At 41.3% G+C, this 15,039-nt stretch overlaps 2 protein-coding genes across 7 annotated transcripts in view; one reads left to right on the forward strand and one right to left on the reverse strand.

The window, feature by feature from the left end:
• AKT3 (AKT serine/threonine kinase 3) overlaps positions 1 to 10,888 on the forward strand; it is a 154,749-nt gene extending 143,861 nt beyond the window's left edge. For all 5 annotated transcript variants that reach the window (XM_038130328.1, XM_038130327.1, XM_038130329.1 and 2 more), the window contains one exon: positions 1,336 to 10,888. In XM_038130328.1, coding sequence (XP_037986256.1) covers positions 1,336 to 1,421 — 86 coding nt within the window. In that variant the 3' untranslated portion in view covers positions 1,422 to 10,888. The remainder of the gene's footprint in view (positions 1 to 1,335) is intronic.
• SDCCAG8 (SHH signaling and ciliogenesis regulator SDCCAG8) overlaps positions 2,365 to 15,039 on the reverse strand; it is a 116,363-nt gene continuing 103,688 nt past the window's right edge. For both annotated transcript variants that reach the window (XM_038130324.1, XM_038130325.1), the window contains exons 18-19: positions 11,988 to 12,070; positions 2,365 to 8,030 (exon numbers count right to left, since the gene is read on the reverse strand). In XM_038130324.1, the coding sequence (XP_037986252.1) occupies positions 12,020 to 12,070 (51 nt within the window). In that variant the 3' untranslated portion in view covers positions 2,365 to 8,030; positions 11,988 to 12,019. The remainder of the gene's footprint in view (positions 8,031 to 11,987; positions 12,071 to 15,039) is intronic.

The following is a 15,039-nucleotide window of genomic DNA, read 5'->3' on the forward strand; positions in this document are numbered from 1 at the left end:
TCTGATCAGCCGAGCCAGGGCTTTACAGTTGCTTACCAAGACAGAGCAGTTAAAATCTTTTTCCTGAATTCTTAAAGAATTTTCTTTCTAAATGGGGATATTTGAGGGTTTTGTTTGTTTCTTTTTATTGGAGGCTGAGAAAGGAGGATCATAGGCTTAGTGATGGGTGCTTAACCTTTCATAAAGCAATCCTACTTTCTGATGTTTTACGACTCCCAGGTTAGCTGCAGTTTTCTGTTCATACATAGATCTAGAGTATTTTTTGATTTTGCATTTTTAGTGTCTGAACACAATCATAGAAACATAGAGTGGTTTGAATTGGAAGGGACCTTAAAGTTCATCTGGTTCTAATTCTCCTGCCTTGGACAGGGGCACCTTCCACTAGACCATGTTGCTCACAGTCCATAATTTAAGTGATTTTAAATCTTTAACCCTTTCTTCTCCTGTCTATCTTGATAAGAATTTGTTCATCTTTGTAACTTGAACAAATTTTACTAATATTTGGATTAACTTGGGGTCCATTGATTCGATATTAGACCAGGATTAACTCTAGCTTTTATGTGTGGAATATATGAAAATGCAAAAGACACAAAATTCTGAAAGGCTGCATATAAATTCATTGTTAGAATAACAGTCTCAGCAGGAGTCTTTAAGAATAAGCACTGTTAAAAAGCCATGTGAGAATGTACATCCAAATTCTCAGAGTTAGGTAACATCTGGTGCCTGCTTTCCATTGGCACTGGAGGAATTATGTAAATAAAAATATTTATGAATTTGGCTTATTCCGTATTTCTTCTGATCTCAGTAAATACTGCAAAAATAAATAGTTTACTAAAAGTAATAGGTAAGAATTGAAACACATAGAACCTATGTGAATTGTTCATTTTGTAGCTGTTTTTCCTTTTAACTCCCTTTGAAATGGAGGAATATCTAAATATATCTACAGTAAGACTATAATTTCCTGAGCTCAGCTCAAGAAATGATGGAAACTGGCTGACTCAGTTGGCACTCGGCTTCTGCACTGCCAGAGGCTGGGTGTGCTGGCATGTTTGGATTAGCCTACGAGGGGTAGTTGTGATTGAAGTTCTCAGGTGATAGTCAAAATAAAATGAACCAAACAATCAACCTGAAATAAATAGTGACTTCTGGGCATGCTGTCCTTTCAGTGAGTATCGTCCTGCTGTGTGAACATAAGCTTATATGCTTTTATATAGTCTTACTTTAACTTGAGCCTTTAACCTCAGCATTGAACCCTGAAAGATGCACTGCATATCAGGTGAATAATAAAATTTCATTGCAAATGTACTGATGTTTTGAACTTCTTCCTTAACACAGATGACGAGGATGGTATGGACTGCATGGACAATGAGAGGCGGCCGCATTTCCCCCAGTTTTCCTACTCTGCAAGTGGACGAGAGTAACTTTTTTGTTCTGCTGCTTCACTGTCATCTTAGGTTTATCAGTGAAAATGATTCCTGAACATCACCACCAGTACTAGATACTACTAAGATAGCAGGGGCACTTTCAGAGACCATTCCAAATTGAATAAGTTTCTTTCCCAAACCTACCTAAAATCCGTTCTGGTTTTGCATGACATATGAGATTCTCTCTACTCCGCTATCCTGCTGTTGCTGCTGCCCACAGTCTCAGTATAATAGCAACATCAAGAAGTTACTAACAGTTTCTTTGAAGGTAAATGACTTGACTTCAGCATTGTACACTTTGTGAACAAGTAGTCATCTATTTTTCCTCACAGTGGAGGCGAAACAAAAGCCGTGTCGGTCCAGCTTATCTTCTTCCAGAAGATGAATCAAAATTGTAATTAGTCTAAACAGACTAGGCGATAACATTTTCGTGCATCTGTTTGTGCTGGTTAGAATGAGGAAACGTAGAGGTGGTGATGTACATATGCAAGGTTTCTGTTAGGCATATCATTACTTGAAGCAGGTTTCTGTCATTAACATCTGGCTGGAATTTGTTTGGGAAATGTTTGAGAGAAGGACTTAAATTGTTGATATATATAAATATATATATATATATTATTTTTTAATTACTGTTGGATACTACAGAAGAAGCAGAAGGGCTGGGCTCACCCAGCCTGCCACTTAGAACTTCCAGGTTCATGTGCAATCATGGAGAATCGAACATTATACATGCAAGAAATGAAGGCATAAAAGCAGCAGTTGAAGTTGTTCAAGGGGTTTTACAATTTGCACCAGATAACATCTTTTTCATGCTTTTCTCTTTCATGATATGCATCACCTCTGATGGCTGAAGAATGTAGACAGGCATAATGGTATTGCTTTTCACCAAAATGTGTGCACCAAGGTAAACAGGTGTTTGCCTTACTTGTTTTTGAGTTTGTGAATTAGCTTCCTCTCCAGGTGTTTAACTCCAATTTTTTTTTTTTTTTTGGTTATATACTGCGGTAGTATTTATTTTTAGAGATAAGGTTTGTATATGTCATGTTTGCAAATGCTGCTACATCTTAGAACAGGCTTATAGCAGTTAATTTTGTAATATATGGAAGGACTGTACAAGCTGAAGGGAATAATGCACTTTTCTCCCATGTGGAAATTTTAACAAGGCTCTGAAATTGTACATACTGCTTAGAACCAGATTATTGTGAATGAAATACTGTCTTTTAACAGTTTGGCAGTGGAGGTGAGGATTTCCAACCTCAGGTGCCAAAGGGTTAAAAGTGAACAGACAAAAAAGCTACATCTTGTGCTTCATTTAGGATAAACATGATACAAGAGCGTGACAGCACAAGAGAAAAATGTCTGTTCTATATGAAGGAATTGCATTTGAACAGGACTACAGTGATTACAAGAAAAGCACTTTATTTTAGCAATTAAAATAGTAAATTTCTGGGATCAGCCGTTCTCAAGGAAGATTTGCCCTCAACTAAAAGAGCTCTAAAACCCAGGAGGTTATGTGTAACCGTGGTACCTGATTGACAGAATTTCAAACATCACAACAAACGCTCCACTGGTAGGGAAACGTCTTTCCATTTCCGAAGATCTGTATCTAACAGAACATGTGCATAAACTTTAGCTTTGATCTTCAGCAATGATAATCTTAATAATAAACCCTTTGGTGCTAGGGGTTGGGGTGTGACGCGGTGCAGCGACAGAGCGCGCGCACCTTTGCAGGCGACATTGGGAACCCCCGACTCCGTGGGATTATCATTGGAAGTATCTCTGCGTTCAGCTCTTGTTAGCTCCCACAAAGACTGTGATATTGCAGAGTATTCCTGGTTGCATTGTGTGAGTGAGTAGATGAGTCTGAGAGATGTTCCTACACAGATGCCTTAGCCTCTTGATGTGGAAAGTTGAGTGCCCAAGCATGAAGCCCACTGCTGGCAGTGCATGTGCTGGGATGGTCAAGGGGTAGATGGGCATTTTAGAAAGGCAGCTAAAGACGCAGAGTAATTTAGACAATTTTTCATGTTTCGTGTTTTATCTTTAGTAATGGATGGATAATCAGATAGAAATATATCATGATGTATACGCTAACTGCATAGGATTTCATTATGTCACTCTGTAACACTAAAGACGTGTAGGTGTTGTCCCTGTGCGGAGAGAGAGGAGAGCAGCAAATGCGTTGCAGGTCTGGTGGTGTAGAGGTGTCTACACTGACACAGTGAGCGAGTGACTGAAATAACCAAGTACTTTAACAGAAGGGCATTAATTTGTTCTCTGCAAAGGTCTTGCACAGACTGAAACTATGGTGATTCAAAATCTGTGTTACATGCCTGTGTTTTCTCCCCTATGTTTTCAGCTTGTAATAGCAATAAGTTTCTTGGCACAGGGCACCTCCAGCCAGTGGCCAACTGGCTGTGGTGCTGGCCAGCAGCTCCTCGTGGCAGTGACGCCCTGTGCTTTGCTCTCCGTTGCGTAGCCAGGTAGTGTGCGGTTTGCAGGAGGGGCCTGGCAGTGAACTATTTGTAACTATTTTTAAGACATCACTTTGCATTGCATTGTCTGCCTTCTGAAAGGTCAGTGATCCAGTTTATGATGCAGAGAGTTGGCAGCCACCTTGTGCTGCTCAGGCCTAGGGGATTGTGTCTTACCAGTGTTAAAAACAGATGACAGAGAAATGGACAAGCAGTGCTGAGAGAAACTTTTGAAGCTCTTCTTTTGCTGTCTGCAGTTGTGGTTGGATTTGGACAGGAGGTGGTGGCTGGTTGTCTTGGTGAGCCCTTTGAGCACAGTACATTTCAGACCTTGACTCCAGCTTGTACTGACTTCCATGACATACAGTATGCCCTCTTGTACTGCAGCCATCTCAGAGGAAATAGGTCAATTCTGTTTGGATTTTGGCAGTTTTGCACACAGCTTTGCTTTCCACACTAATCCATCTTCCAGTACATTCCTGTTGCTTAAAGAACATTTATTCCAGTATTGTTTCACCTTTTTTTTCCATCTTTACTTGCGGCTTCCTAAAGCTGACTGTTCTTGCAGGGGCCATGTGCTTCTCCTAGAGTACAAAAGTAAGGTCTTTCCTTACTAACTGCAGGGTCTATATATTACACCTCAATGTACACACTTTGCTGCTACTGTTTGTACTGTCTACAGTAGAATTTCCTTATCTTGCTCCTGGTAGTGCATTACAGGCAAGCATGAAATGTAAAGTATTTATTTAAATAAAAACCTCTAAATTGGTAATTGAATTACCTCCCTGTAGCTTTAGAGTTTGTGACATTTCTTGACCTTGCTAGTTCTTTCATTAGATCCATGCAAGATCTAGTCATATGGTTAAGGATATTAAGCAGACACGACTACGAACCCAAGAAACCGTATTACTGTTGGTCATACTTAAACTGTTTATTTCCTTAAGTATATGACCCACAAGGATGTGAAATAACTACAAGAAACTGTTTTTGTACACTGTACATCCTTAGTATTTTTACACGTATATGATAGGGATGCACATTATTTTCCTTCGTACAGACAGCTTAAATAAAGCACTATGTCAATCTGCTACTTCTGTGTTTTTTAATGCAAATTTGTTCTGGAGGATTGTAAATATATATATATATATGTTCAAGCTTGCCACAGAGGACGTATTTTTTTATATCTGCACATTACTATTAAATATCTTAGAGGATAAAATTCTTAAGTTGTCCTGTGTCAGAGAAAGAAAAATGGAAATGAGAAGGCTATATTGCAGATTACAAAAGATTTCTCAAGTTTTGGGTTAAATATTTACTTCATATTTTAAAGTAATTTTATATAGGTTAGATGTTTCAATCCTGAAATGCACAAAGAATTTACTTAATTTCTTCTTACAAGAAAATGTACATCATTATTTTTTTATCACTGTATATATAATGATCTGTGCATGTTTAGTTTCAAGTTTTATTTGCTGTGAAGTCCTAGTGATAACTGTAACTCGCTGTGACATATTTCAGATACTGGGTGAACAGTTTCAGCTTGTAAATGATTAAGTTACAGTATTGTCAAAAAAAAAGTTTTTATGACTAAGCAAAATGTATCTGTGCTTTGGACCGAGGCTGTTTCCATACAGGTGGTTCCTGTTAACTCTGTGAGATGTATGTCACTTATGAAAGTAAATTTGGGTTATACTTTTAATGATATGCTCCTATCAGAACATCCACCATTTAAGTGATTTTCAGCTGATGAAATTCTTGGCCTCATATCCCACAGCTAGACGATATTTGGGCAAGGAGATGGAAGAAAGGGAAGGTGGGATTTGCAGGGCACTGCAGAATGGGACTCTTTGAAGCCCACAGGCTGGTCCAGGGCTGTTTGAACCAGCCAGTCTGGAGGGCTGAGTGTCCCTAAAGCAGTGGGTCATCCGGGTTTTCTGACGGGTTTTCTGTTCTCTGACGTGAATGCTTCTCAGGAATAGAGGTGTTTCATCCAGGTATCAGGTTTTTTCCTTTCTTTTTTCCCTCCTTTTCTTTCCTCCCCCACCTTGTAATAGGAAAGAGCATCAGGGAGACAGCCATCCATTAGTTCAGTGGTATCAGGATGTCAGTGACCAGGACTAAACTGCAGCAGTGACAGGACTGTGTGGTCAGGCTGCATCCCGTGTTGTGGAATCACGCTCTGTGTGCTGACCTGGATTTGATCATCGGGTCTGATACTTGTAAAATTTGTAAAACCAAGCATTTAGTGCTTAAGTAGAAGCAGGGGAAGGTGGGGAGGGATATGAGACAGGGTAGGCCCGGTGCTGTAATGACTTATTAATTGCTACAAAGTAGAGTAACTGCTGCAGGGGAAGTTATTCCTTGTGGACTCCCAGCAACACAATAGTTGCACCTATGCCTGGGATGAGTATGAAAAACCCACTTCGAGCTACATATACTGGCAGCCCAGGACCCTTTGTTGAAATCAGACTCGTACGTGCATGTGGGTGGCTGGCAGTGGGGCCCTGTATGTGGCCACCAGAAGCCACCTGGTAGGTGAGGCAAGTCCAGAAAGGTTGAGGGTCCCGGTGTGCTCCAGGGTCTCAGTGAAGCCTAAGTTTCAGGAATAGGTGCCCGAGTTCCTTTGTAGACGTAGCCTATAGGCACTGCCTCCTATTTAAACACAGATTTATGCTGTGGAATAATAAAAAATAAATTTTGAAGTTTGCATTTCCTACATTTATATATGTATATTCTTAACTGTGTAACCATCTATAAAGTAGTGACACCTAAAAAGCTGTCAGCCTGACTACTGTGAAAAATCCTGAGTTTGACTAGAGAGGGCCTTCCTTCAGCAGCCTTTCTTCTCCCTAAAGACCTGAGGCCTTTCTCAGCATGCTCAGTGTCATATCTATCTGTGAAGCTGTTCAGGGAGGTGATCAGATGTGTTTGGCAGTTTTATATGGCAGGAAATTGAAATAGGGAGGAAAAAATCACTTTGATGTTAGGGCTGTACCACTAATAATTCCTAAAATATAGGGGAAGGAAGGATTGTGTTCCACACCCAATGGTAATTTATTGCATGTGTTGTTACTCTTATTTTTGTTCTGTTTTCCATGTTCATGCTGGCTGAAGTAGCTTTATTGCTGAGGAACTCTTCTTTGCGCTTTTTTTTCACCCCCTTTACCAACTACATTGAAAAAAAATAGATGTAGAAACTTTTCTCTTGTGTGTTTAGCTTATCCTACACTAGAGAGCAAAATATACAGATAAATTCTTTCTAAAACAGTTGGGTATTTGAAAAGTAACCTTGAAAAACATGAGTGCACAGTTAACCAGAAAAAAAGCCCTCCACCTGCACCTTCCAAATGTTCTGAGTTCAACAATTTGAAGTCAAGTTCAGCTGGTGCCCTGAATATGTGCTGGTGCAAAAGTCCAGTTTCACCACTTCAGTGTGGAGCCCATCACCTCTTGTAATGGCTCCTCTGTAATAATCAAGGGCTCTTTTCTCTTAAAGGCCTTGTTCAGTGAATGTTTTAAAGGGGAACCTGACCCATGGAAATTCCTCCACATTTGATGGAGTATTTCTCAATCTTCTGACACTTATCTGATTAGTAAGAAGTTGTTGGGGCTCTCACTTTTTATATAAAAGTGACAAATATCCTGTTGAATAAAGTTCCCAGGTATATTCTGGTACTGAGTTTGTAAAAAGGAGGAGGGTGTACATGTGCAGCACTTGCAAACAGCCCCCTTCTCCCTCTTCCCCCTGCACACGCTTTCTCTTGAATTCAGAAGGACAGAACAAGGAACCTAGAGAACCTATTAGGTTTATTGATATTTCAGTCTGTAAATAATATAGACATGTATGTTCAATTATGAAAATAGATAAAAACATTTTATAAACATTGTACAAATTATTGACATCCACACCACGTAATAGCTGTTAAAACTGGCTTGCAAGCCTAGTCTTTTCAGAAAAGTCTCAGCTGTCATCCTAGAAAGTTTGGTAGGCTGGTAAGGCTTCAAAATATTTGTGATTCTGTAGTTAAAACCAAATAGAAACCAGCTGAAATTAGCTAGCAAGTGTGCCTGTTTTCTGCAGAGGTGTCTTTGGGTGAGCCTCAGACAAGTTTCAGCCAGGTGCAGAGCAGACCTGAAAGATAAAAGGAAGAGATGGGTAGTCTGTATGGCAGTGCCTGTGTTTCTCATTTGTGTCACGTCAGCCTGCAGGCAAGTTCTTAGAAGAGAAATAAAAGCTGGATAAGACTGCAGTAAGGCAGAGTAAACAAGTACAGTTTCAAAGCCTGCGCTTCCTGTGGGCCTGCTGTCCTCACCTCTTTCTAAGCTCAGAAGTCTTACAGGTAGCAAGAACAAGAGATAGCTGATTTCTGAAAAACAGGATCTCCATGAGCTTTTGACATGGCTCCTGTTTAGCAGTAAATAAGTGAGCTCTTGTTTTGGGGCACGTCTAAGATCCTGCCCCTTCTCCCTTCCAAGAAGAAGATGGCAGGGTTTTGCTAGAGGGTGTTTACTGTGCAGTGTTCAGCGTGTGTCTGGGGTGGGCAGCTGTAGCAAAACAGGAAACTGTTGCCTTGGTGCCAGTAGGAAACCTCTGGTGGGAAGGCTAATTTGCAGTTTTGAAGCTCTTGCATAGCTGCTGTTTGTGCTTCCTCGGTAGCACTTAAGGACTGAATTGAGCAAGACATCAAACTATTGGAGCTGGGGGAGCTACCTCGAATTAAGCCACTGCAGTACTAAAAACTGAATTTAAGAGATGTACATGACCTCAGAAATAAAAATAAACTTTCTACTTTGGCTGGTTTTGCATTAGAAGACTGAAGGGTTTTGGTTTTTTTTCCTTCCCCCCTTGGTTGGTTGGGTTGAATTAAAGAAAATTCATGAAGCTGCAGTTCATTAAAGAATGAAAAACAGTAACATGGTGTTTTTTTCCCCCCAAAATACATGCACCAACATCAACTGCTACAGTTGTGTTTGTGACCAGTGCAAGGAACTATGGCAATGGAAAGCCTTGGGGCTTAAATTCCATGTCAGTGCCTGGACAGGGACAACCAGAGGAAACATACTCTGTGCTGCAGTGACCCTCAGCATTAGAGTATGGGCAGAAGCTTAAAAAGACCCCAAAACCTCAACTCCCGAAGAAGCTGAACTCCTGGAAAGTTGTGGGTGTGCCTCCACACCACACTTACCCAGTGCTAATGCTTTGTGAGATGCAGAACCTCAGCTTGACTGATGAAGTGGGCAAATCTCCTGACTCCAGCCTGGCCTGAACCTCTTCACAAAGCAAGCACCAATCCTGTCAGAGTCTCTGCACTCCACTGTCCCAGCGCCCAAGTATTAAAGCTCTCATTTAAGGTTGGCTGTTCTCTATCAAAAGGGGCACAACTGTCACTGTCACATTCAGGTAATTGGTAAACGAGTTGGTTACTGGACAGTCAGGGGTAGGGGCCTTTCCAGGCTTAATTTCTCCTCCTCCCTAGAATATTTTGGTTTTTAGTGCACAGAATGTTGCAGCACACAGTGCCCAGGTTCCTTTGGACACTCCCTCCTTACCTCAGTGGCATCTGCTTTATCAGGCTGGTTGGGTATTAGATGCACAAGTTGGAAGGGTTTGAAGGGTGGAACCGCAGATGCCTGACTGATTTATTTTATTCCTGTCAGCAATACTGGGAGGAGGGAAGAGCAACTGCCTTCCTGTTTCATTAGAAAGCACTCAGGTGGCTTCAGTGCCTCAATCCTCCATTGCATGGCTGTAAAACCCAAGGTGGAACTCCCAGCAGGGCCAGGCTCAACTCCTCAGCTGGTGCCCAGCTTTGTCCAGTAGCCAGACACTGGACAGGATGTATGGGACTCCCACAGCTGCAGATGCACAAACACTGAGGAGCTGAATACTTGAAGCCTCATGTCAGGGCAGTCAGACATCAAGCAGAGGTCTATCTTTATCCCTTCCTGTCATGGTTTAACTTGCATCACTTCTGATTAAACTCCATCCAAGCAGAAGTGAAGATTTTCATCTGCTTAAAAAAACCCACAACAACATCCACCAACCCCATCTGTGGACTGTCACTGGCTGTTACAAACACCTGGCAGAGGCACCATCCTTGTGCAGTAAGACTACACTAAAACAAAAGCTATCTCCTAATAACCAAAGCAGTCTTCAGGTCTCCTGAGGTTGAAGGCCATGTAAGGATCAGCTTGAATCACTTTTGACAGCAGAGATGGATGACCTGCCTGTTTGCTGGAAATAAGGCTCGCCCTTCTCTAATACATAATAAAAAATAAAAAGCAAACAGAGCACTTGGGAACGCTGCTGCATTAACCACTGGGACCTCACTGAAAATTCCTGCTGACACAAGAAAAGAAAGAAAGCCCCTGCTCCAGAACAGCTGTAATTCTGACAATGCCTCCCGCTGAGCGACTGGGATGAGGATGGGAACACAGGCACGGGTGAGTGTACTTTAACTTCCTTTTAGAAGAAGGGTGATCAGCTCACAGACTCGCTCTCTGTGACAAAGACATCTGCAAGGATGGAGGAGAGAGCTTTAGTGGCTCAGCCATACGGAGAGCACAGGGAGAGTGGGGGTTCCTGGCTAGGGGGAGGCTGGCTTGCAGGAGGAGATCTTCATGGGGAAGTCACAGCAGCAGCACAGGATGACAGCCCTCGCTGGAAGTAATCCTCAAGGTCCAAATCCTACCCGTCTGTGCTTTCACTGGCTCAGCTGGCCAGCAACCCCTTCTGGCAGCCGGGAGCTGTGAGGGGATTATCCACCGGGACAAATACTTATTTCTATCAAACTGATGGACACCAAGGCAGATCCTGCAAGAGAGAGGCATCTCGGCTCTTACTAATACACTCATGCCTGGTGGGGGGTGCTGAGGTTTCCAGCAATCTCTGTTTAGATGTTTGTTTGCTTTCTGTGCACATTTATTTAGTATTCCGTATTGCATACCTATGTAAGAGGGCAATTAAATATCTCTTATCCTCCTGCCTCAGGGTGAGTTCCACTATACAAGAGACTTTCAAAGGTAGAAATTCCAAACCTGAGTGTTCCAAAAGCTTTCAAAATGAGAGGTGTAAATCCCATAATGAAAATTTGATAACCTTTACAAGGTCCTGAATATGTTCATGTAGCCTGGAAAGGAATGCAGCATTACAGCAGGATCAGGTACTTATTTTATGATTTCTTTTGCTTTAAAACCCTGAATTTTCCTTACAGTATCAAATGAGTTTTCCAAGAAAAACAGGCTCTCAACACACCAGAATGTAGCTGAATTTAAAGACTTTTTTTCTTTCTGCTGTCTTTTCCCCCATACAACAAACATGTAACACTAGAAATAAAAACTACAGTGGAAGTGATCTGACTTTTGAAAACAAATCCTATCAAGGCTCAGGGCTTGTTAGGTTTGTTGAGTAGGTCAGCTAGATTCAAGTAAATGATGCAATTTAAAATTCTTTAAACTTTAAAAGTTTAGTAACTCTTACAAGGCAGTAGGAACACCTGTAGCTATGCTGCACTACTGTAACACAGACAGCACTGCTCCAAATACAAATATCTAGATAATGTTTAATGTGACGCCATTTCAATGTGACGCCAACTGTTATGATTTATTACAAAACCAATTGCAGCCTTTCTGAAGAGATAGGGATGATTCAAGCTTCCTCAGACAGAAAATACTGGAAGCAACAAAACTAAGCATTCCAAATCAAAAGGCAAACACCTAGTGACTATCCAGACAAAAAGTACCTGGGTTAAATCTGAGATCTTCCAGAAGTTCCCACCTAGCTAAGAGCTGTACATCCCCCTTTCCCTTCAACTTACATATATGGGATTTTTTTTTTTTAATTCCATTAGGTAAAACTTGTCTTTGCTATTGAGTGCTTGTCCTTAAATTTTAAAGTGCTTAAAGAGAAAAAAATCAAAGCACAAAAAGCTTCAACAGTTTCAAACCCAAAAATGTTTCAAACACTTCCTTCTTCCTTTTGTCTTTAAATGTTTGCCAGATTCAACTCACATCTGCAAACAGTTTTAGTCGTGCTCTGCTTTCCTCTCCTCCCCACTCTATATATAGGATATAGGAAAAAAATACCTACTTCTGTTCATTTCTCTTTATCCATCCAGGTTTTTACTTCATTCCATCTGTGTCCTGTTTGAGATCTGCATCCCATTTTTTTCCCTGAAATATGCAACTGCAGTTACTAGAGGCTTACGTTCCAAGATTGTCACGATCCGCCCTTATGGACGAGATTGTGATGGTTCGTTATCTGATCTCAGGGTACAAAACACCAACACGGCAAGGGGGTTTGCAGCAACAAAATCAGTGTACTTTATTGAACAATCACAGCAAAATGCATTGGAGGGAATTGGAGAGAGAGAGAGAGAGAAAGAGAGAGAAGGAAGAACCCTATAGGAAAGGAAGGAAAGACAGAGTAGGTATATCTACCAACATAGAGGCGATGCAATTCTTCGAAGTCCAGTCGATGTCCAGTCGAGGAGTCGCCTTTACGTTGGGGAAGCTTCAAAAGGCTAGCTGACTTGAGGGGCCTTTTATGTTAAAAGTTGGGAAGGAGGGGGAGAAAGAGCACAATAGTCTTGTAATCTCAACAGTGGGGAGAGCTATTGTTTTCCTGGTTCACTGCCTGCAGGCAAACATGATCAGTTCAGTTAGCTGTTCTCCCCACACACACACTGCCCTCCTCCCCCCAGATTACAGGTTTCAGTCCTTGAGGAGGAAAAAGAGTCTTGTCCACATAGGGATTTCATGTCTCAGTCTTAGAGGGAGTGGTTTCTCCCATCTCAGTCCATCTGCCACGGTGGTTGTAGAGTCTTCTGTGGAGACCACCAAAGGGTAATTCCAGAAGAGAGTCCAGCCAGGTTTGGGGGTGGAAAACTCCAGGCCATTGTTACAGAGTGGTGCAGGCGAAGGAAGGTCAAGATGCTCCTCGTCCTTTTCACTGGGAGCAGTGTAGCGTGAGGTACAATAACTCAAGTTCCAGTCCCGGGAACTTGGCGAACCCCCACCAAACCAGGATGTAGGATCCTTTTTCTTTCGGTGGTCTCAGTCCTTTTTTCTCGACGATCGTGAGGCAGATGAGAAAGCAATTTTGGGCAGAGTCTTACACCACCCCGTGACTCACGATTGTCTTCATCAGCGGGGCTCATATGTTGGTAGTATACCTCGGAAAACAGAGACAGTATGACAGAAGGGGGAAAGAGAGAGGAAAAGAAGAAAATGGAAAATAGGAAAAGAGAGAGAAAGAAAAAGAAGGGAAACAATTGTTCAACATGATTAATATCAATTCAAAACAATATTCTTAAACAATCAGAATAAATCATAAACAATTAAAAAGCAAAAGCAAAATTAAATCATAATTGATTTAAAAAATAATCTCCAAAATTATTTTATCCAAAATAATTCACTATGAATCAGAATAATTCTCACAAAATCATTAAAAGAAAACTAATAATTGTTCTGAAATACATGTTCTAGTTTATACCCATTTAGTGTCAATAGTCTTAGGAATGTCTACAGTATTGAAAACATCAGCCAAGTTGTGAGCATTGATTATAGCTGTCAGCCTAGTTAGCCGTTTCATCATTCTCCAATTCATTACAAATAAGATTATGGATAGAACAAAACCAATCAAAACTAGAATGAGAAGAACAACAATGGGATGACACATGGTATTCAGGACACTTGTGGCAGTTGGTGACCACCCGAAGAGAGTGTTCCACCACTGGTGCTCGGCATCTCTCTTTACTCTTTCCAGGACACGGTGTATCTGTTTTACATTGTGATGAACAGTCACCAAGGTTTTTTGTCCGTTTTTCTTGATCTTTTCCAAAATCTCGTTCAGGTCCTGGTGGAGCAACAGTTGTCTTACCAATGTGAGGTTCATCCCGATGGGAGTGGGTTCTAATTTGTGGATCAGCGTGTAGTTGGATTGCAAAAGGTAGTGAGACGTAACCGGAGCTTCATAGGAAAAATCACATCCTGCAATCTTAGTAAAGTTACAAGCACAAAAATTTGAATGATTACTGGTATCTACGAGTACATCTTCTACAGATACAATATCACAAGCAGTTCTAAAGCATGCACATCCGTTGCCTATGTATATTAAAACTGTTTTAGAAGTCTCGTTAGGATGAATTTCAAAATGACAGATGTTTTGCTCTGTGTCTAAACAAATATCCTGAGCGGTTATTGCATTGCTTTCACAGATGAACCCTTGTTGTTCTCGGACAATACAAGATTCCAGGTTAACAGTTTGCTATTTGTTACTAACGTGGCGGGCCCATTCCCTATGTCCAGAAGGATAGAGAATGGCTCCGCCGTGATTCAGTCCTAATGGGATAATAGGGAATATGAAATGTACAGAGGCATTGCGTATCGTTAACACAAAAGCTGTGGCTGTGTTTGTAATGGGGTCATAGGTAAAGTTCACCAGGTTCCACCAGGATTGGAATTCTCTTTCAAAATCAGTGGCACTTTCCCAAATTATTTTCCAAATCTCAGTAGGAAAGATGCATTCTTCCCCTTCTCTTATAATTGAGGCAGAAACGGACTGCATCCATAATTGTGCCTGGATACAGCTGAGAGCCAAAGAAACATTGTTTTGTGTAGCATTTAGTGCATCAATCACCAATCTGTAGTCATCTATATTTACCTTTTCCCAATTCGGCAAAATGTTTGATAGCAGCCACTGATGCGTTCCCAGAGCCAATAAGGATGATTGCAGTGGTTGCTGAATTTTAGTCAAATCTTTGGTTGTGGCAGCCAATTTACTTAAGTTCAAATAATTTACACGTTATATGTAATATCATCACCTGGTGTTACCATAAAGGGAAGGGAAAACATTATTTTTGTTGTCCAGCGCCAGTGTTGTCATGGTTTATCAGGTCTTCATGTTGTCCCTCGGAGTTCTTCTGTAAAAGCAAACACAACAAGCTCTGCCACAAAGAGGCAGGAAAAGTTAGAACGATGGAATTGTCAGAAAGGTTTTTAATATCAGTGGTACTTCCCCTGTAGCAGGGGAGTCCACCCAAACAGGTTGTCCAGGGCAATGTGCTGGGTTCTTGAAGTCATCTGGTTCCTGTAGTGAAGGAATTATGCTTGGAGCTGTTGGGCAAAAAGCAGTGATTTTG

The sequence above is a fragment of the Motacilla alba genome, chromosome 3, assembly GCF_015832195.1.
Source record: "Motacilla alba alba isolate MOTALB_02 chromosome 3, Motacilla_alba_V1.0_pri, whole genome shotgun sequence".
Lineage (NCBI taxonomy): Eukaryota > Metazoa > Chordata > Aves > Passeriformes > Motacillidae > Motacilla > Motacilla alba.